The 23,303-nt window shown below is 43.5% G+C and overlaps 1 protein-coding gene across 4 annotated transcripts in view; it reads right to left on the reverse strand.

Annotated features, from left to right (window-relative positions):
* The window catches only part of clcn2a (chloride channel, voltage-sensitive 2a), a 123,631-nt gene that overhangs the window by 10,727 nt on the left and 89,601 nt on the right, over positions 1-23,303 (reverse strand). For 3 of the 4 annotated variants that reach the window (XM_048246671.1, XM_048246662.1, XM_048246679.1), the window contains exons 3-16: positions 18,710-18,841; positions 18,126-18,254; positions 17,586-17,719; positions 17,291-17,368; positions 15,531-15,560; positions 11,525-11,603; positions 6,749-6,874; positions 6,507-6,591; positions 3,561-3,662; positions 2,651-2,735; positions 2,222-2,371; positions 1,916-1,985; positions 1,235-1,345; positions 364-574 (exon numbers count right to left, since the gene is read on the reverse strand). In XM_048246671.1, coding sequence (XP_048102628.1) covers positions 364-574; positions 1,235-1,345; positions 1,916-1,985; positions 2,222-2,371; positions 2,651-2,735; positions 3,561-3,662; positions 6,507-6,591; positions 6,749-6,874; positions 11,525-11,603; positions 15,531-15,560; positions 17,291-17,368; positions 17,586-17,719; positions 18,126-18,254; positions 18,710-18,841 — 1,522 coding nt within the window. The remainder of the gene's footprint in view (positions 1-363; positions 575-1,234; positions 1,346-1,915; positions 1,986-2,221; positions 2,372-2,650; positions 2,736-3,560; positions 3,663-6,506; positions 6,592-6,748; positions 6,875-11,524; positions 11,604-15,530; positions 15,561-17,290; positions 17,369-17,585; positions 17,720-18,125; positions 18,255-18,709; positions 18,842-23,303) is intronic. The other variant, XM_048246655.1, reaches the window with a different exon arrangement.

A 23,303-nucleotide genomic window follows, 5' to 3' on the forward strand; every position in this document is an offset into this window, starting at 1 on the left:
GAGAGGAAGAGACTAATAAGGGTCTAGAGAGAGAGAGAGAGAGAGAGAGAGGAAGAGACTAATAAGGGTCTAGAGAGAGAGAGAGAGAGAGGAAGAGACTAATAAGGGTCTAGAGAGAGAGAGAGGTGGAAAGTGAAAGAGACTAAGGAGGGCCAAAGAAAGGAAGAGAAAGTGTTACACAGTCAAAAGAAGAGAGGGAAGAGAGGACCTCAAATCCAAAAATGGCCGACTGACAGGCAGATGAGTAGGAGAGCGTGACATAGATACAGGTGGACAGGTGGACAGGTGGACAGACAGACAGACAGACAGACAGGCAGGCAGACAGACAGACAGACAGGCAGATAGGCGGGTGGAGGGACTCACTCCTGCCCCCAGCCCAGCTCGGGGAGGTAGGGCAGCTTCTGGATGCGGATGATGGAGTCGTAGAGCGAGGGCTGCAGGCTCTGGGCCACAGCGTTGGCCAGGATCACAGCGATCATCACGGGTAGGATGTGGGAAATCTGACCGGTCAGCTCGAACACGATCACCGCTGTCGACACGGTGTGTGTGACAGCCCCTGAAAGAGCTGCCGCACCTGAGGTGGACACACCCATACACACACACACACACACACACACACACACACACACAAACACACACACACATGGACACACACATTCACATGCAGATGCAGTTATAAGACGTGATACAAGAATGCAAACACACACAAACAAAAACACACTTGTACATATAGTAGTCACTCTCTCTCTCTCTCTCACACACACACACACACATGCACATACACACACGCACACTCACAGGCACACTCACACGCACACAAACACACGCACACACACAAAACAAAAACACACGGTCACATTTCCACAGCCCCGAGCCAGTGTCAGCAAGCCATTTGATTTGTTATTGTGCAGGCCCGACTCCTTCCTGCTCCAGTGCCCAGCGCGTGGAGAGCAGCGGCATCCATTTCCACCGACGAGATTTCATTTGTCTGGCCGTCAGTGTTGGGTGATGAAATATGCATGACTCCTGCTCACCGCTACCCGCAGGCTCCATTATTTGGAGTCAGGATAGAGCCACAATGACCACGGTGGTTACATTTGATAGCTTTTTTTCTCTCTCCCTTTCTGTCTTTCTCTCTCACACACACACACACACACACACACACACACACACATTAGCGGGGGGTTGTGATGGGGGGTTGGACATGAACCAGAATGCCATGGGGGATACTGACCTACAACTGCATAGCCGCCAGGTACTATGGGATACACGGTGCCGTCGGCGGTTATGCCATCAGGAAAAACGGCCGCCATGCTCTCTCCAACGAGACGTCCAAATGCAGCTCCTACACACACACAAACACACACACACACACACACACACACACACACACACAAACAAACACACACACTGTTAAAAACTGAAGTTAAACCCCAAGGTCCGCTGTTTGCTTACAATTTGCAGATATTTCACTCGGCAAAAAACCTGCAAATGATACTCACATGAATTATTTTTCGATCACGCCTGTGTTCCATGACCAACATAGCTGGAGGAGTTTTGTAATGTTATACACCAGAGGGTTTGGTTTGTCAGTCAAACATTGATGGAGATGATATATGGAGGAAATGGCAAAGATAAAAAACACAAGTTAGACACAAACCAAGACATGAAGTGGAGTGGGATAAAAATCGAAATAAAGACGATGTGCAGTTTACCTGCCAAAATGACCTGTGTGTATGCACAGCCATGGTAGTGTCCATACTTAACAACAAAATACAACCAAACAACATCTATAGCATCTGTGTAAAATGGACATGCTCTCTGCTTGTGGGGTCAATGGGGGATGCAGTCGAATGCTGATCTCTCTCAGAGGGCCACATTCACACAATTCCGTGTATAGATCACCAGTGCTTACCTATGAGGAAGACTGGCATGAAAGCTCCACAGGGAACTGGCATGGTGGTTGCCACTGCTGACATCCAAAACTATGAGAAAAAATGTAGTCCGTCTTACATTATTACCTAAACAGGAAGTATGCCAGGCACCATGATACAGTACACACTCCACACTCAGGGACATATACTTGTATACACATTAGCACAAGCATCTACACTTGAGATACAAACACTTCCAACTGCAAACACTAAAACACCAGCCAATCTATCAGACATTCATACATATCCTCTACACACACAGAGAAAGAGAAAAATGGTAGCCGCACTTTCATGACGACGAAGAGGAGGAGAGTGACGAAGACATTGAGCTGGGGGTGTTTCCAGGCCTCAGGCTGGAAGTCAAACTCCTCCGCTACTCCCTGCTTGTACCAGGTGCGGTTGTCAAAGAGTGCCACCAGAGACTCATGCTGAGTTAACTGTGGAAAAGCGAAAACACAGCACGTCACAACACTGCATGGCAACTAAAACAGGCTGGGTGAGTCACATTTAAAACCCAATCTAATTTAGTCTCAGAGCACAGTGGACATGAATCTCACCAGAACTTGTGCTTTGGGAGAATGCAGCAAACTTAGTTTTTATAACTACTGATCAATCATATCTAGCACTGCTACAACCATTAGTGGAATAGTTTACAGGGAGAAAAGAAAGCTAGTTGTGAGGAGGTGGGATGGAGACCGAGATTAGAGTAAACAGACCTGTCCAGCCATGAACTGCCCAAACCCTGGAGGAAAAGTGAGGGTGGACACCAGCAGGGTGACGAGAGCAGGGTACACCAGCCGCCTGTGTGTGAGAGAGGGAGGGAGTGAGAGAGAGAGAGGGAGGGAGTGAGAGAGAGTGAGAGAGAGAGAAAGTAAGAGGGAGGGAGAGATTGAGAAGAAGAGAGAGAGTGGGAGGGAGTGAGAGAGAAAGTGAGAGGGAGAGAGAGAGAGGGAGTGAGAGAGAAAGGGAGTGAGTGACAGAGAATGAGTCCTGGTTTGATGAGAAGGGTGCAGTGCTGAAGAATAGGTAAAGGGCTGCAAACAATGTATTTGTTTCCTTCCACTCCTGTCCACGCTGACTGACTGAAGGTCACAGTAATCCCTTGATTGGCATGCAGCTTTAGTCTGGTGTCTAACTGGTGCTGGGTGCTGGGTGCTGTGTACACATGATGTGAGCTTTAGTGAACACACTGGACGGCTTTGCATCTCCCCGGAGGATGAGTGTGGGTTTAAGAGCAGCTGCAATAACGTCTCTCCCTCTCATTCTAATGATTTCTCTGTCATTATGACCTTAGATTGCTTAAATCGGTGACTTCAGCAGACAGGAGGAAAATTACACAGGGACACATCAAAGAGCTATTTACGCACCAAGGGTAGTTGCATGCTCTATGCTGAGAAAATAGCACTGCTGAATCACTGCCGAATCCCCAAAAAGTACAACATACTGTACATTGCATTCACATAAAAAATAAAAAATCATAAATTTGTAAAAAATCATTTATTTGTGTGGTGCCATGAGACAAATAAAATAATGTCTGTGTGAAAGATGCAGGGCTTGTACCGCTGACTCAGCCCTCAACTCTAGAGTCACCTGTCAAGACTATCATCTATCCTTTAAAGCACTTACTTCTTCAGTAAAAACTTGTTGATTGTTTTCTGCTTCCTCATGGATTCAACAATTATTCGGTTTAGGTAAACAAACAGAGCACCCCCAAAGCCACTGGCAATCCTGAGGAAAGAGCAAAACTCTGTCAACAGCAAAATAGAATTCAGAAGCATTCATTCTCCGACTGCTTCTGATAGTCTGAGTCACGAGTCTAAACTACTGACCAGAGGTGGTGCAGCATGGAACTGTAATGGTCTCACTATAACAATGCATTGTAATTGTCCAGGTTTGTCAATGAGAAAAGTGCTAACATGAACATCTTCCTATATTAAAACATCCCGTGCGAAAATGAACGGTAGTGTTTTGGGACTATAATATTATTATAGAAATCTTATAGTGTTACTGTAGTAATTTGTCTGGTGAGTGTCTTCACAGCACTGTTACTGTTACCCATGGCATCACGAATGGCAGCACATGACAGGGATGTGGTACAGTATGGACATTAAAACTGCTGGCATGACCCCAGACCAGAGGTGGGAAAATACCAGACAGGGACGTCGTTAGGCCCTAAAAATATATAGTAATATGTGTGAAAATTCACATCCATTATTGAATTGAATTGAATTGCTCATGAAGTACTTATCACACAGATACATGGGGCAGTACCGGGGCTTTCCAATGATATTAGCGGCTACTGTAGGTGCTGTGATAAACTGTTTGTGAGAAAATTAACGTTGGATATACCTGAAATGTCATCATATTTCCACTTCGTCCATCTCCCATCATTACTCTCTGTGGTATATCTCACGAACGCTTCACTCAACACATGGCAAACCAGAATAAACAGCAGACCTTACCGGATACGGGGATATGAAGCAATCCTCGGTATAGTATGTGTAAAGAATTACATCAATTTATGGTATGTAACTGTATTAGTTGTTAGTTTCTGCTTTCAATCCCTTTTCACCTAACAAAACCTATGTTTGTCTGACATTTTTAAAAATGGCCACCTAGGCCCCCAGGGGGAAAAATCCAAGGTGCCAACAATTCTAAATCTTATCAGACCCCCTTTGTGAGTTTTTCTATCAAATATCATGCTTTTATCACAAAGTGATCAATTTTTGTGCTTAACTGCCCCACTGTTGACACTTATAGCATATGATAACAATCACAGTCCTGTAAATTATTATCTCTGACATGAAGTTAAATCTTATCTAATCTACAGTACAAATCAAATGTTTGGACACACACACACACACACACACTTATTCATAGTTTTTTCTTTGATTCCTTTTTTCCTACATTGTACAACAATACCTACAACATCCAAAGTATGACAGAAGACAAAGGTCTCTAGAGATATATTATTTCCATGCGTCACATTTAATATTATCACCTCTATGACAACATTATTAAAGCCAACTTCATTCTTTTCAATTAAAATCAGTGAAAGACAAGCACCAACAAGTGCTCAAAATATTTAGGAAATCCATCAAGACTGTTGGAAATCAATTCCAGCTGACATGTAAAGTTTGTTGAGAGACTGATAAAAGCTTCCCTTACAAAAATGAAATGTTTGTAGCAGATTTGCAGCAATCTTGTGGGTGATTTGTGGGAAACAAATGAGTTCAGTAGAAAATATTGCCAGAAGTTTGCCAATGTTGGCCGCTACAGGCAAACTTCTGGCAACAATGAGAAGTTTGGCATTAGTGAACCTGAAATTTCTGTAAGGGTCTGTACATTGAAGAATTTAAAATATTTGCTTACAACATAAATCCATGTGGGCTATTTCATAATCTTAACCACCTACTCTGCAAAAATAAAGATAAAGATAAAGGAAAAAAACATGTTGACATTAGCTGGTGTGTCCAAACCTTTGACTGGTACTGTTAAGTATTTCAAACCTTTTATCCATTTCTATTCTACAATAATTGTTAACATACACATGCTACATTGTTAAAATGAAAGAGAAATTCTGTGTTTATGTAACACATGTTGTTTACATGAAAAAACAGTCACTTCATAATAAATTAAGTTTGATGCAGAAAGTATTTTTAATTTAAAGCTGCAGTTGGCAAGTCTGGTAGATTGAGGGGAATTCTCATGCCCCTCCCCTACTACCACCGAGCATCCTCTCATCGAGTTTGTGCTCGTCAGTGTGCACCAGACTGTGATTGACAGTCAGATCTCACGCAGCCCTGCTCTGATTGGACCAGAAGAACCGGGAGCTGTGGATTTTTGCAAAAGGCTCTAGGTGGAGGTATAAGGTTTTTTTTCTAAAACCGGCTGAATTATGTTGTTCTGTCGGAGCATAGTGTCGGTTTCAGTGAATATGATCAAAAAAATCTTGCCAACTGCAGCTTTAAGTACAAATTAGCAGTTGATGCCTAAATATTGAAGTGGTGAAGTTGATAAATTCCTATTTCTATGGATTGTGGATAAAGGCTGCTTTCTGGTTTTAATGTTCGGTCATTGCTCAAGATGTGTGCATGCATGGTGGAGCAGCTTATTAGCATGATAAAACATTATGCGTTTTTAAGAGTATGGTCAGCGTAAACAATTTTAGCTTATGCACAAAGTTAAATGGGACATGCGACAAAGAGTAGCACTGTAGCTGCCTGGCTGTGATAGCTGCTGGTTGTAGCATCTCGAGCTAGGTAAAACCGATTGTTTTCGTTTTTTTCTGGTGACCCTGACAAACAGAGATCTATGTGAAATCTCGCTGGATTTCTCCTATAAGTTGGAATAAATAAACAACTAAAGTTGTCTGTTATTCACTTCTAACTTGCATGTTTAGAGCAAAGAAATCAGAGGAGATATTCATCCCTGTATGTAACAGACAGTAAGTGAATAGGGGAGACATGAGAATTGCCAACATGCCTCCTACACCTCGACAGTGAGCACCGCTTAAAGGTTTTAGTGAGTAGAATTTGTTGGATGTGTTGGAGGTTACTATACAGGACATACCCAAGGACAGCAAATGCTGGAAGCTCCTGGAGGTCAAAGGGGAAGTCGAGGCGGAAACGCGTTTTAAAGAGAGCAGTGATTGTCTCTGAGGAGAGGAGAGAAATAGAGATAGAGAGAGAAAGAGCGAGAGAGGGAAAAAAGAAAGGAGAGATAAAAAAAGAGGGGGGAGAGGGAGCTATGATATGATCCACAAATGATGACCCACTTTTGATTCTGTTCCACATGACTGCTGCTGGCCTCACCCTCATCTTGGTTCCACACGGCCAGCACTCGGAAGATGAAGGCACTGAAGGTGGCGGCAAAGAAGCCTCTCCAGTAATTCCTCACCGCAAAGAAGGTGGACGTCACCTCAATGCTGAAGAGCACACCTGGCACACACACACACACACCAAGGCCACACTCAATAGCGCCACAGGTTTGACCACCACACATATTAATACACATATACTCTACCCAATCTCATCTGTGTGTAACCTGTGTTGTGCTGACTGCTCTTCAGGCCTGCATACCATCCAGGCTCAAACCCCTGAATCCTTGCATCACCTCAGATTAGGAGGAGGGAGTCCTTAGGGCAGCCGTGGCCCACTGGTTAGCACGCCGGACTTGTAACCGGAGGGTTGCCGGTTCGAGCCCCGACCAGTGGGCAGCGGCTGAAGTGCCCTTGAGCAAGGCACCTAACCCCTCACTGCTCCCCGAGCGCCACCATTGTAGCAGGCAGCTCACTGCGCCGGGATTAGTGTGTGCTTCACCTCACTGTGTGCTGTTTGTGTTTCACTAATTCACCGATTGGGTTAAATGCAGAGACCAAATTTCCCTCACGGGATCAAAAAAGTATATATACTTATACTATACTTATACTAGCAAGGAGGCTAACACCTATGGGTTCTAGTGTCTTTTTGTAGCACCTCTCTTAAGGCAACGGGAGGGAGGTTTACACACATACCACACAGCTACTGTAGGGGGTGGAAATTGTTTACATGTGTGCTGTGTTAAGATATTCATAATATTCAGCCTTTGTATTTGATCTTGATTTCAGTCATTCAGCCAATTTAAATTGTAAGAAGTCCTGCTGTTCAATGGGGGCCCTATTTTCGTGATGCAACACCTGGCGGAAAGTCTATAATCATCACAATGCAAAGCTTGTTCCTATCATAGACCCGAGTTTTTCGCCATGCTCGTCTTTTTTCTCTGGCGTATTATATTAAAATCACTATCGTACACTACCTGAAACACATTACGCCACTGACCAAGAGAAACCTGGTCAGAAATCCATGGCGAGTTGTTTATATGTTATTTTAAGAGCACATTGTCAAGTCATATTGGCACCCTGCTTCTCTCATCCACGAACACGCAACAGCGCACATCCATGCAAAACATTACAAATTACACGATTAATTGGAAACATAATTAGAATAAAGATATTACGAAATACATCTCACAATGATACCTAGAGATTGGCATGGTTTTATTTCAGTTAGCATAATAGCTGGTTTAATTTGCATTGAGAGATGATCTTATGGAAAGTACCCCATGCCAATCGTGAGATATGGTGAAGGGTATGTTATGATGTGGGCCTATTTTAATTCCAAAGGCCAAAGAAACTTTATCAGGATGTATAGTACCATGGATCCATGAAATAACTGGCCTTTAAAAATAAAAATCTGCTTGCCTCTATGGAAATTTAACATAGGGTTGTGAATACTTATGCCCCCTGTATTTTAAATAAAAGCATTTATTCATTTACGATACATTATTCATTCACAAAGAAAATTGGTGTCCCCACTTTGAGTGTCAAAAATGCAATATTGTGTTTTTTGTTCCCATGCCTTGAGTGCCAAAAACGCAATATTGCGTTTTTAGCTTTTTTTATGACGAAAATAGACACTCTCGATTTTGGTAACTATGATGAATAGAACTGTAATAGATGACAATAGAAAACTCATGAAAACGCACAATCTGGACATTTTATCATAACTTGGCTTTTTTTTTTGCCGCTTTGGGTCGAATCAGTGACGCATGCACGTCAGGTCAAAACCATTTATTAGCCATTTATTTTCATGCGTTTATTACTAGGTGGCAGTCTCGCCAGGTTTCACTAGGTCACTTCCCGGAAACTTTACAGGCAACACTTCATATTTCATGAAAGACGCTCTATCTCCATTTCTAGAAAAAAAAAAAAAAAAAACAGGGATTTTGCTGAAAATTAGCCACTGTTTAGCTAGGGATTTCTCAGGAAAAGAGGCATGTACAAATAAACGGTTTGTACCCACTGAGAGCTTAAAGTCTCACATGTCAAACGAGCCATAGCTATAACATAGAATACGCTGTGGCTCTACAAAAATCACCAACAATGATCTAGATTGCTGGCACTCTGGGCCAAAGCTTCCGAAAACAGCGCGGCATTCAAAGTGTGAAAGGTTGGATATTTCCTCATTTTTTTACTTAAGGTATTAAAGGTAAACTATGCAGTATTGGCAATTTCCTTACTGTTTTCTCGGTTTTTGCTTCTTTTTCGCTGGCTCTGTCATGATGAATGTCTGAGAAACTCAATCGCTACCTTTTTCTAGCCGGTGCCTGGCGTGCAGAGCCGGACAGTAACGGAGTACATTTACTTGAGTACAATTTTGAGGGATCTGTACTTTACTCAAGTATCATTTTTGGGGAGTACTCATGACTTTACTCAAGTACATTTGAGAGGCAAATATTGTACTCTTTACTCCACTTAATTTCTATCCATAACCGTGAGTACCCGTTACTTCTTCTAAAAAAAAAGGAAAAAAAGAAAAATCTCAGAAATCCTCAATTTGTTGTTTCCCTCTCAAAGATGATTGGATTGTGCAGGCGCCACTGATTGGGACAGCCTATCAGCAATCACCATCAGCTTTCCGCCAAAGTCAACTCCATGGTCAGATTTACTGTAGATAAGAGACAAAACCATGGACGAAACAATGGATGAAGACACAGCAGGTCCATCCCGGGAATGTGCCAACCTGTGGCCCCACCTCACCAGACTATTTAAATTTTCTGAACAAGTTAATGATAGTTTTCGCTTCAAGTGTTTCAATTACAAAATAGTATTTTGTATTTGAAATACATAAATACATGTATTAGAAATACTGCCCATCCCTGGCAACATGGTAAAAAGATGAAAATTACTTGATTTTACTTTCAATTCCTTTTACATTCTCCAAGGTATTAACATTAACATTTTTCATAACGCCATGTAGGACGTTTCTGTACATAAATGTAAGCACTGTGGCAGTAGTAATGCAATATTTGAAAAAAAAAAAAAAAAAAAAATGTAGGCTACTCTTGTACTCTTGATACTCAAGTACTTTTAAAAACAAGTACTTCAGTACTTTTACTTAAGTAGACATCTGACTGTTGTACCTTTACTTTTACTTGAGTAAAATTTAGCAAAGGGTATCTGTACTTTTACTCAAGTAATGAAGCTGTGTACTCTGTCCGCCTCTGCTGGCGTGTATGTGTATTTGAATGCAGTAAAGCAATTCGTTACACTCGTTATACTTCTTGACACTGAGGCCGTCGGCCCGCCGCCCCAAAGTTGCAAGGGTGGTTTTTCCGCTCACAGGCGCTAGGGGGAGACGGCCACCATTCAACCCGAAAAAAGTCATATAACCATTTTTTTATGACTCTGAAGCTGTTAAATTAAGGTAAATTAAGCTAAAAAACTTGCATATTAAGCTAAAAAACCTGCATAGTGTGCCTTCAAGATCAATTTCCAAAAGATGATTTTTTATTCCTCTTTTTAGTCAACTTTAGCATGGGTTCAAAAACTTATGAGCTCAACTGTATATACTCCTCTGTGTTTCATGCGGTCGGGTATTTTGGCTCTGAAAGGAAATATATGTGTGAGCGCGCACTTTGGAACTACTTCAAGAATCTCCATAGAGTGCTGCTGTTCACTGCATGCTTGACTAGTATCACTATCACTGAGTAATCATTCTGTTGTTATTTATGTCTTTCAATTATTACTTTTTAAACACTTTGAAACAAAAAGTACTGTACTATTACCTTGTGTGTTTTATATTTTTCTTTTTTTTTACTATTATTTGACTTTTGCGCTTACCCTGATTGCGAAACTACCCACAAAATGCCAGAGGATAATGTCCTTCGGATTTTCTGATTTATGATATTTGTATAGTATAAGTTGCCTACTCTCTCTGTTCCACTCTGGTTCACATGACAACTCCATTGATCACTTTCACATATTTCTCAAGGCTGAGAGGGCATCCTCAGGCTTGAATGCAAAAGAGCCATGTTAAATGAAAAAAACTTTTTGTAATGAATCCTTTTTGTGCGTCAATAGACCTCTGAAGTTTGCCTACAAAAAAGAACCAAAGCTGCCATCTTTGCCCACATAATGGGAACCCTGTGTTAATTGAAGCTAACTACCTATTAGGTTGCATTTCAAGATAGCTCTGGGGTAGCAAAAATCTAAGTTTGTCATCTTAACATACCGAAGATCATAGGAGCATCTCGAAGGCAGAGGACAAAAGTGTGTTGAGCAAAACATCTGCATTTTAGACTTCTCCATCCCGACAGCTTTCCCGGCAGTTTAACAGGTGCGATAATTCAAAAACCCCATGTTATTTTCCCATGAGAAAAATCGTAAGATACCAGATCTCAAAGATTGCAGCTTTTTTGTAGGCAAACTTCAGAGGTCTACGACAGGCAAACATTGTTCAGGAGATTTTTAGTAGGCTGTTGCAGGTGAGCTATGCCTTTAAGACTTAGTTTAAGGTTACCAGTATGGTTAATAATCTCCGTGGAAACAGTCTGTGACTGCAGCTAAGCAAACAGACTTTTTGTTACATCATCACCACGTTTCCAAGCCGAAATGGCCCTGAATAAAATATCAGAGTTCAAAAGTTCACAATGTTGTTCAGCAAACAACACATCCCAGCTTGTTGAATGCTGTGAGTGGTGTAAATGTGGTGATGTAATGTACTGGGCTTCGAGAGGTTCCATCTGCAGTGTGCCACGAGCACGCTCACCTCCTATCGGGGCAGCGAAACAGCAGCCCACACCGACAGCACAGGCTGCAGACAGCATCTCCGTGTTCCTCAGTTCGTTCTGGAAAACAACAGGAAAAGCTAATGCTCACCGACACACTCACACACAGACACACACAGACACAGACACACACTCACAAACACACAGACACACACACACACACAGACACATTCACAAACACACACACTCACAGACACATACAGTACACACACACACACATTCTCTCCATCACTCACATTCACATACAATGTACAAAATCACACACACACATTCAATTTCATTTACATACACATACATACACACATACATACATACACACTTCTATCATAAAAGCACCAACTACCGCCCCTTTCGTTCGAAAATTCTAAAACAACGATGTTTTTTAATACTTCAAATAAAATAACATTTGATAAAAGAACCTTACATTTTTCAGTAGCCATAGGTATGTAGATTTGAACCGTTCTTACCGGGGCTTTTTTTTACCATGCTCGGAGTTTAGTGCTGGGCTGGTGGGTGCCTATTTCCGCCCTTTCACACGGCACATCAACGGTTAGACCGAGAATTCTTGTCGCAAATAAAAAATTCCACTGGAACTCCAAGCAGATTTGTACATGCAGCCTTACAACACAGCTCTTCGAGTCACAGTAAAATGTCATTGTTGGTACATAGCTAATTTAGATACACTTATGGTGTGGATGCTTGCGTTTCTTTATCTGCCGTGTGGGTTTGTATAGAAATGAATATTAAGTGACACATACACGTAAGAGGGTGGAAATAGGGGGCGGGCGGTAATAGGTGACGTTCCGATAACACTGTTCCGGTCAAAAATTACTGATTTACACATTCCCTGTCCCATAAATATGGCATTTTTTATTAGATTGCCTCAAGACCTTATGATATCCTTCACAAAAGGCATTTGAACACATAAAATTAATTGTAACTACTTTCTTAAAATTTTGAGTGATTTATTCAACTTGGTCATACTTTTTTTGTTTACGGTCAACAATAACCGGAAATTAATGGGAAAGAGTATAATTTTCATCCAGGAGATTTCATCCATCTCCATACACACACTCCTACAACTTTCCTGTGCTTGTGTGCCCATTCTACACATGAATCATACTTTCCACAAGAAATATTATAGTAAATTATGGGAGCCCAAACAAATCAATCTTGTGTAAACTATAGGAACACAGTTCATGTTGTCAGTTCATGTTGTCACTTGTGCATGTAAACCACCAATGTTCGCACGCACATGCACGCACACACAGAAACACCCACACCCACACACACACACACACACACACACACACACACACACACGTCAACGCTTTATTAAATAGCTTGTGTACTGTCTTACAGTTTTTGCCCATTGCTTGAACACTTTTTGCAAATTTCGGCTCATTGTGTCAAAAGCTTACACACAAGCACACAAGACACAACACTGGGAAATAAACCATTCACATCTATTTAGAATTGAAACTCTGCTATCAAAACCTGACAAATGTCACTCTGATGACAAAATGATACACACTTGCATCATATGAAAACACTTTCAGATTAGCAGCAACACACTAGTGTACTTTATATAAAACACACTCAAACATTGAGTTCATCAGTTAGCACTCTGTGAAGCTCAATGCAACACAGTTTTTGTTATGTTGTTTTTCCAAAGGTTTTCACAACAACCAAAAATTGAAGTACTGAGGTTACAAATGACATCAACTCAATACTATACTTTACAGTACAGTACAGTAAATGCAATACAGTAACGCAAAAATACAGTAAAACAAAAATACTATAAAACCAAAATTTCACTTCTATAAATACAGAAAAACAGGCTTAGATGTGGTGGACTCTGCCCAGCTTCCCTTGTTGTCAGGCCATGATTTATCACATGATCTACCAAAGTTTCTAAAATATCGTGCATAGCCTTGTCGACTATATCCTACTCCTCTCTCTCTTTGTAGTCCTCTTCCTCTACCTCTTGCTCTCCCTGCCTCCATGCTCGCAAAGTTCTCAAAATCACTTAACTGAGGCCTATTTGTGGCTGGCTGAAGTATTTTCAAGTGTGTGTCTAAGTGTTTTTAAATCACCCAATGTGTTTTGTATTTTGAATGGTACCCATGACATTTCATAAAGGAGAATTCCGGTGTGATATTGACCTAAAGTGTATTGAAACATGAATTTAGTCACGATAAGTCGAGCAACGAGTAAGAATGAACAGCTATGATAAGGGATCAGATTCAAAAAATAATTCAGTGGAAATGCATGGATTCCAGTTGCTGCTACTTACTCGTTGCTCGACTTATCGTGACTAAATTCAAGATGGCTGCAAACGCTAAACTTCGTAAAGATACTGTCTGTATAAATCGTCTTGTAAGTAAACTACCAGTGCTTTTTCAAAGTTCTCAATGTCTCGTTTTAAATGTCAGGGCCCTCGGAAGTCTACCAATGAAGTGTGGAGATACATTGAGCCTCGTAAATGGGTGTAAAACTGTGATTTATTTGCATGGCTAGCCCGATGTCAAGCACCACTATTGAAAAGCTGTTGGTAGCATCGGGCTAACTAGCGCCAGATTTTGGAGTGCAGGGGACAAGCCGAGATGGACTATGAGACATACGTTCACACTCGGTATCATGTTTCAATACACTTTAGGTCAATATCACACCGGAATTCTCCTTTAACAAAGTGTCTTATGTATGAAATAGTGTGTAGTGTGCAGGAGCAAGTGTGTTGCAGAAAGGTGCAAGTGTGTTGCAGAATTGGAACTAAAGTGCAAAGCAGCGCTTTTGTTTAAGGTATGGTTACATTGTGTTTAAGGTATAGTAACAAAAGCTTCAAGTATTTGTCTATACATTCAAGCAATGGGCAAAAACTGTAATTGAAACATGCTTCGCGCACAAATGACTTTAGGGCAAAGAGAATGGACAACTCAACATAAGGATACATTAGACGATGATGATTGATGTAAACTTTGTCACGACATGATAAGCAGTCATACTGGCTACTGACATGATTCTTCATGTGCTCAGCAGAGCAACGCCTTCTCAATAATGCTACGGAGGTGAACAGTTACAGTCACGAACACGGCGGGCTCAGAGTTCTCGTCGCTGTCTGCAATAGGGAACGCGCTGACCGGGAGACGGCGTAATAAAGGGAAACTGTGTGACGTGACACAGGCCGCCACCGCGGACGAAGCTTCAAGCTGGATTCGAACCGGCAATGCTACTGGCATGATTCTTCATGTGCTCGGCAGAGCAACGCCTTCTCAATAGTGCTACGGAGGCGATGCTTAACATTGTGCTCTGTATTATACATTATAGAGTCTCGTAACGCTGGCTATTGCGTGTAGGTCTGATGGCTCGTGTCCATTATCGCATCGAAGCCCACCGCGTCGCACATAACCCATTGATTTCCTATGGAGAGCGGCAAGGCGTGGTTTACGCTTCCGCAATGCACCTTGGGAAGGCGGCGCGGCCATTCGTACAGAGACAGCGTGTCAAGAAATTGGGCTCTTCAGACACACACACACACACACATACATACACAAACAGACACACACACCTACACACACACACACACACTAACTCACAAAAGCCCATACTCACATTTAACATGGCAGTTACCCAAAAAGCTTACACACTCAAGAGGGGGAAGGGGAGGACACACAAAAAAGGTGGAAGGACAGGACAAACTAGCAGCATGAGCGAGGTCCAAGTGAGGCATGACAGAGATATGGGATGGACCAATGACCAATGACCAATGTGAGCTGGGTTCTATAGTGATTCATCTAATGCTGTGGGGGGTTGCAATCACTTATTACGTCACTAGGTCAACACAGAAAATAGAATACATTCGGAAAAAAGAAAGAAAAATGACAAAGGGGGGAAGTCATAGTCATTGAAAATGAATACATGTACTTCTAAAGGACATGTTGAATTTTCAGCCCATGGACCAGTCACTCCCCGCATACGCACTCTTACCTTGGTTCCCACAAAGGGCTCTTCCTTCAGCAGTAAGTGGAAATAGACAGGGATAATAGTGAACACCTGCAAGTGGTGGTCTGTCTGTCACACTAGGCTGGTTCTGGCTCTCTGCCTTAGGCTACTCCCTCCACACACCATTTGGAGAGGAGACGGTCCTGGCTTTGTGTTCACTCAAAATGTCATAGTGCTGTCTGCTAGTCATCTGTCTTTATGCACTCAGCATCAAACTCTTGTTTCAACATAGTCTGGTAACAGAACACAAAATATTCAAATGAAGTGCAGTGTATAGATTGTTTTCCTAAATCCATCCTCTGTGGGTGTTTTTGTATTTCCTTGTGTGATGTGTGATGAGTTTATAATTGGCTCACACTTCATAAATAACTTCCTGCCATTTAAGCTACATAATTAAAACTGTCTGCAGACAAACAGAATGTGAAAGATTCAGAAGCACTTTATCATGTAGGGCTACATGAGGGCGATAGGGATTACAAGCTGGAGCATTCTTTTACATTCTGGTACAAAATATGCCCTTCAGCAAGAGGGGTTGAACCACATCCTGTAGAATGCTGTTGTGATATTGCCGATTGAAATGAACGGTGAAAATGAAGCACAATGTAACAATGACACTAGTGTTTGGCAACGCAGGCTACAATCTATCAAGTGCCGTTGACATGCCTGCACAGGAGAGAGAGAGCTCTGTAAAGCTTTGACAACCCCACAGAATTCACTTGCAGCTATTTTGAATTTGTATGTTCACAGCCTTTGTGAATTTGAAAGATTGACGGAAACTTCATTTAGACTTGTCAGAATCCTATTCTATCTCGTACAGCTGTTCGAGCAATACAGTGCTTGCAAATCGGAGGTGCCCCTTTCTTCAGCATGCTGTGACAATGGCAGGCCAGGGACCAGCTGTTCTTATCTAGCAAGACACAACTGCTTACTCATTGCAAACAGGTCATTCTGCTCACAAACATGAATAATGAAGCTAAGCTTACAACTAGAGGGGAATGTAAATACTGCAGTATCCACAACACATCCGTTTGACTACTGCTATGACGAGGCTTTTCACAAATCAGTGGTATAATTTTGTATGGAATGGTAAGCGCATCTTTTAGCAATAGATGCATTTACGCTATTTCAGCCTCGGGCAAGAATACACCTTCAAACATCTCTGGAACTGGCCTCAGTTGTCTGATGGACATCAGTTGCCGCTATTTCTGGGCTGCATTCACGCAAGGCTCCAATCTGCCCTGAATGTGGGAGGCAGCTCGGGGCTAAAATGGGCTCAGAGAAGTATACACGGCGTGTAAGGCGGAGGCTTTTCAAGAAAAAAACGTGTTCTTTGCGCCAATGACTTCACACATTAGTCTAAAGGACTAATATTAGTATAAAGGACCCGTGTGTGTGTGACTCTTAATTCGCTCGCTCGCCGGACACCTTAGTCTCTTTGGGGTCAGTGTTTCTCTCCTCCTCATCTTTTCACCTGGTGCTGTGCTCCGCTGGGGTGGAGAGAGTGTCAGGCTGGGATGGTTCAGGTGAGACAAATGTGAGAGGTGTGTGGGTGTCAAGGACATGAGGTTAGTATGGAGAGAGAGAGAGAGAGAGAGAGAGAGAGAGAGAGAGAGCACCAGAAACTGAGGGGTTTTCAGGGGTGTGGGCCCGGGGGTCCAGGGGAATGGGGGCTGTTGGTTGGAAGGTGTTGAGGAAATGGTGGGGTTTGCTCTTTAATGCCTCCTTCATATGAAAGTGTCTCTTACCATATAGATCCCTCCAAACAAGGCCATGAACTTGCTCAGGAGAGCAGCACACAGGCTGGCAACATGAACAAATGGTCCCTGCAAAAGGGAAGAGAGGAGAGAAAAGGGAGAGAGATGACATGCAAGAGGAGCCATTTCAAAGGTCTTCATAATTGGCACTCATTTCCCCCCTCACTATTGTTTTAGTTAGTGAGCTTCTACTGCATTTAACGTCCATGTGGAAGTGCTGCAGGTAAGTTGTTAGCCACCAAGGGCCTTCTCAGAGTAGCTACATAATGAGGGGTCTCTCTCTCACCTCCTTCCCCAGGGGCATGCCACTGCCCAGGGCACATGTGAGGCCGATGACTTTGGCCACAAAGGTTTTAAAGGTCAAGTATTCCTTCAGTACTACGCCTCTCAGGATAGTCTTCATCTCGGGGATCCCTGAACCTGGGGTTGGGGGGCAACAAGGAGAGTATGTAACCAGTCCAGTGTGTGTGTGTGTATACACTAGTAGTAATAGTATCTAGTAGTAGTAGTAATAGTATTAATCTATCTACCTATCTATCATATGTCTGTCTGTCTGTGTGTGTGTGTGTGTGTGTGTGTGTGTGTGTGTGTGTGTGTGGGGTGTGTGGGGTGTGTGGGGTCTGTGTGTGCGCGTGTGCATATCTTATAAACAGAAAAGTAACGACACACACAGAAGCTGTAGAGGAACAGGCTGAGAGAGACAGAGACAGGAAGGGAGAGGGAAGACAGACAGACTGACAACACTGCAGAATCCAAGAGAGAGATAAGGAGAGCATCAGGAGAGCGGGTCAGAGGCGGTCAGTCGGTGTCTGCACAGCTGTCTCACCCACTGCCTGCGGGGCCAGGATCTGCGTGAAGCCTGCCGAGAAGGTGATGAGGACCACGGGGTAGGTCACCCAGGCCAGGTACTGGAGCAGCATGTTTCTATCCAGTCCCCCGTACATCCACTTCTGAGCTGCGGAGACAAAGCAGAGACACCACCACCACCACCAGCGGCACGGCTCAGATCACCATACTGGACCGCACTGCATCGCTACACCGCAGCCTGGGGCTTCCCACCCGCCATCACCAGAGAAGAGGACGATGAGGGGAGAACAGCAGGGTGGAGGAGTTGAGCACTGAGCACAACAATTTGTCATTGCTGTTCTGTTGGGGGTGGGGGTGTCTGCAGGAGCATTGACGCACTTGTGAGATGAACTTTTCATTGATTTTCCATCAGGCAAAGAGAGGTGAACAGCGAAAGGTTGTGTGTGTGTGTGTGTGTGTGTGTGTGTGTGCATGTGTGTGTGTGTGTGTAGATGTTAGTGAGATTATGATTGAGTGTGGTTGTGTTTTTTTTAAGCTCCGCTGCAACATTTCAAATGTGCCTCAACCAATTACATCTGATTGGCAGCCTCCCCCTGAGCTCACCTTGCTGGCAGAAGGCGATGGTGTAGTCCATGGCCCAGCTCACCAGCGCCATCAGCAGGCCGAGCAGGATGAGGAAGATCCAGTCCTCCCCCACCCGCGAGATCAGGAACTTCCTGCAGCGCGTGGCGCAGTCTGCAAGAGACACACGGACACCCCAAGGTCAAAGACAGCACCCTCCCCTCTTTCCATCCCTGCCGCCCCCTCCCCCGCATCACGCCCCCCTCCCCCTCTTTCTCTCTCTGAAGCCAGCGCACACATTTCACAGTTCAGATGATTTCAGTGGCCGGGATGGCATGAGGCGGCCCACGCTGCCACCTGCAGCTCCTCCGACAGCGTGACGGGGAACGGCAGCGAGGGAGATGAAGACAAGGGAAAGGGAGGGATGAGAGAGAGAGAGAGAGAAAGAAAGACAGAGGGGTAAAATAAAACAGAGAGAGAAAGAGAGAGAATGACACAGAATGTGTGTGCCTGTTTGTGAGTGAGATGGAGAGAAAGGAGAGAAGGGTCACTGAAAGAGAGAAACAGACAGAAAGAGAAACAGACAGAAAGAGAGACACACAAAGAGAGCTTGGCAAATTATACACCATGGCCTCCCAGACCAAACACTTTAAACACAGAAAGAAGGGAATGATAGAACACCTGCTGTTGAATGATGGGATAGCAAATAGCAAATAGAGTGTGAGCTTTCACAAGATGAGCGACTAATGAAATATGGAGCAGAGGTGGACCTCAGTAGAAGGGGTGTCAGCGTGGCCCTCTGCCTGACGAGCCCTCTGGCTGCTGGACACGCCAGCCTGACCACAGCAGGAGGCGACAGATGTCTCCAGACCAAAATAAACTGAAGCTGCCGCCACGGCAACCAAGAGGTACTTGCTCCTGTTCACAGGCGGCAGCTAAAGGAGCCCGGGCCTCGCTCTCCAGACAGAGGAGGACTGAGATCTGACACGCTGTTATCTGTGTCAGGGTCCTCACTCTGCACCATTACAGAGTCAGACAGACAGACAGACAGACAGAGAGAGAAAGTGATACCCTCATCAAGGCCCCCTGCTTTTATTCTTATTCTGCTGGGAGAGATATTTGAAAAACATATTTTGCGCTTCACTAGCCCTACTGAGAGGAAAATAGAACAGATCTTCCCTCTACTCTTCAAATGTGTGTGTGTGTGTGTGTCTGATGTGACTCTCACTGCAGCAGAAGCACTTATCTGCTTGGTGAAGAGACAACAGTAGTGCTGAGAGGGGAAACTCTATGACGCGGACGTCCCTACTCAGTAGCAGAGTAGAGAAGAACACAGCGCTGTAACCTAAGGGCGCCTGTCAGTGGCCGCTTCGCCACGCAGTCTCAGCCATAAGCACATAGGGGGGATTTTTAATGACACTGATAAGCACACTGCATGGTGTCTCCTCGGATGTCACACCTCTTCTATCGCAAAGTTAGAGGATGGAGAACCGCATGCATCCACTTCAAGCTCACATACACACACACAAATTCTCCATTCCTCTACACACAGAGAATTAAATATACTCTACAGGTATCATCTTAGGTGTGAAGGTGTTACCCTCCTCTGTGTAAAGCTAGACATAGAGGAGGAGAGGGGGAGGAGGTAGGTGCTGTGAGCTTCAGAGCCTGACACCCCAATGTGAGGCTGCATGCATAATGTAGCAACTTACAACTAACAAGCCATGTGCGTGCACACACACACACACACACACACATTTGTGGCAGGATGGCAATCTATTTATAAGCAGGCCTGGCTGTCCATGTGAGGAGAAGGAGGATTTGTGTGAGGTGCGAGGAGGCACTTTGTCTTGACATGACAGTTACTGTCAGGCTCCTCATGCCAAGCCTTCTGGCACTCGTCACAGCCAGAGTCGGAGAGCGGCTGCAGGGTGCACACCAGCTGAGCTGAACCGAGCCGAACGGGCCCCGGACCCTGTTATTATTAATTAATTAAATTATTAATTGTTATTAATGCAGGCAGAGGAGGGGACCGAGGAGTTGCCTTATTAAGTAAGCCGGTGGAAATCAGTAGCACGTTGTTTGTATAGTCTGCCACAAGCTTCTCTGTCCTGGGGGTGGGGGGGATGCTTGAGTATGTTTGCTGTCCTTAGAGGATTTTCATAGATAATTGCCTCTAGGTAAACGGAAGGTAGAGGATAAAACAGTGGTGTTTGTCAAGAGGCAATGAACAGTGAGACAGTGAGAGGGAATGTCAAGGGGAAGAAGAGGAGGAAGAAATATTTTGTGGGTGGAAGGGAGGACAGAAAAGGAGAAGGAAGAAGAGTCAGACAAGAGAGATAAACATAAAAAGGCAATGCAGAACTTGACTATTTCTCCCCTGCAGGTGGGTAGTGAGCAAGCAGAGCTGACAGGATTTGCAGACACTGTCACAGTGGTGAAGAGGACAGCAGGACCCTTAGGAGGGTTTAATGGGACTCCTCTGAAATCCACCCGCAAGCGAACCTGCCAAGAAGTGCAGCCGAAAAGCATAGGTGCACACCTCTCTGCTCCTAGTCAGGCAGAGGTGGCCACACAGGGGCAACACAACTGACCGGATTTGTGTTTTAATTGTGAGGAAACACATAGACATGCACACACGCACGCAAAGATAAACACACGGACACACACACTTACTCATGCACAGACACACACACACACACACACACACACACACACACACACAGAAACCAAGAGAGAGAAAGAGGAAGAGGAAGAGAAAAACAATAAATCTCACTTACACACCCTGAAGTGACAGCTATCGTCATACCAATCCATCCACCCATTGACAGTGACGTACAACCTTTCTGTCTGCACGGACAGCACCCCTGCCAGAACAACTTCTTCACATCCTCACCTTTCCTCTACACAAAATATAGCACACCATAACAGACATTGCCTTTCTTCTACAAACACGTACACATGTAGCCAGTTCACCTTGTTTCCCTGTCTTTTCCCTATGTCTCCCTGTTTTCCCTACATGTCCCACACTGCCCTGCTCCCGCTAACTAGGGGGGCGTGGTGATTAGTTACACACCAGAGTTCGTTCGCACTGATTACTGGCCGGACAGTATAAAACCACCCAGGTACGAAGAAGCGTTGTAAGCGTTGCCTGTTTAACCCCCTAGCGTGTCGGATTCAGTCATTAGGCGGGTCAATATAGGGTTCAACGTTAAAGAAATTACAAAAGTTTTTTTCATGGATTCTGGTACTGTTGGACAGGCTAAATAACATACTAAAAATCTAGTGAAATCTGACCTTGGGAAAGGGGTCATTTTCAAAATGGCCACCAAAATGGCTGTCAAGAGGTTAAAATGGCTATATCTCAATTACTATTCAGCCTACAGGGGTGAAATTGATGTCAAATTGTGGTCAGATTAAACAAGAATATGATTTTAAATGGTAATATTGAAAATGTTTCAATGCTCTACCTTTTTCAGCCATATATTAAAATCAATGCGTTTTAATACAGAGCAAATGCAAAACAGGATTATGAACCATCTCCATGGCACGGAGGAAGATAAGACATGTCTTAACTGGTGTTATATCTCATCTAGAGGTTATATGCTTTTAGAAAATATATAGTTTAGGGTGTTTAATCTGATTTCCCTAGACAATATAGGCCAACATGTATCCACTTTACACTAGATTTGCCTATACAGAATAGAGGGCAATGTATTGTTCATGGAATGGAGGAAGATGGGACATGTCTTATCTGGTGTTATATCTCATCTCCAGGTTATATGTTTTCATTGTTCATTGTTTAGGGTGTTTAATTTGTTTTACCTGCACTGGACATGCCCAAATGTATCCACTTTACACTAGATTCGCCTATACAGAATAGAGGGCAATGCATTGTGCATTCATGGAGGAAGATGGGACATGTCTTAACTGGTGTTATGTCTCATCTACAGTACAGGTTATATGCTTTCAGAAAATATATAGTTTAGGATGTTTAATTTGTTTCCCCTGAACTGTACATACCAAAATGTATCAGTTGTACACTAGATCCGCCTATACAGAATAGAGTATGTATTATGCAAAGTGTGGTGGAAGATGGGAACATAACTTGATTGATGTTATATTTCATGTACAGGGTATATGCTTTTAAAATATATATAGTTCTGGCTGTTCTGTGATTTTAGTGAACCATAACCCATGCATAGGCATGCATTACATAGTTGCATGCATCAAATGTTCCACAGGCAGCAGTGAGGCGTAATCCGTATCTACATTAACAGAAGAGTGTCTTAGATAGATAGATAGATAGATACTTTATTGATCCCCAGGGGAAATTCAGAATGCAGAAATGCACACAGTTACAGCGGATAACTTTCAAAAGCTGTGAAACTTACTAGCAGATTCAGTTGGAGAGAGACGTTCTAGAGTCACAAATAATGACACAAAGACAACCTTACTACTGAGGGTGTTGTGCCGTAATGTTGTAAGAGAGTCTGTGGACTTCCCACCAAAAAGTACAGCCATCACTTGGCATCTTAATTCACCAATCACCTCTGTTGTCTGATTGGGAGTAGTGGAGGCATTGGCACATGACTGAAGGACAAAATCTCCTCTTCTGGAATGCTGTCTTTTGCTG

The sequence above is a fragment of the Alosa alosa genome, chromosome 1 (assembly GCF_017589495.1).
Source record: "Alosa alosa isolate M-15738 ecotype Scorff River chromosome 1, AALO_Geno_1.1, whole genome shotgun sequence".
In the NCBI taxonomy this organism is placed as follows: domain Eukaryota; kingdom Metazoa; phylum Chordata; class Actinopteri; order Clupeiformes; family Clupeidae; genus Alosa; species Alosa alosa.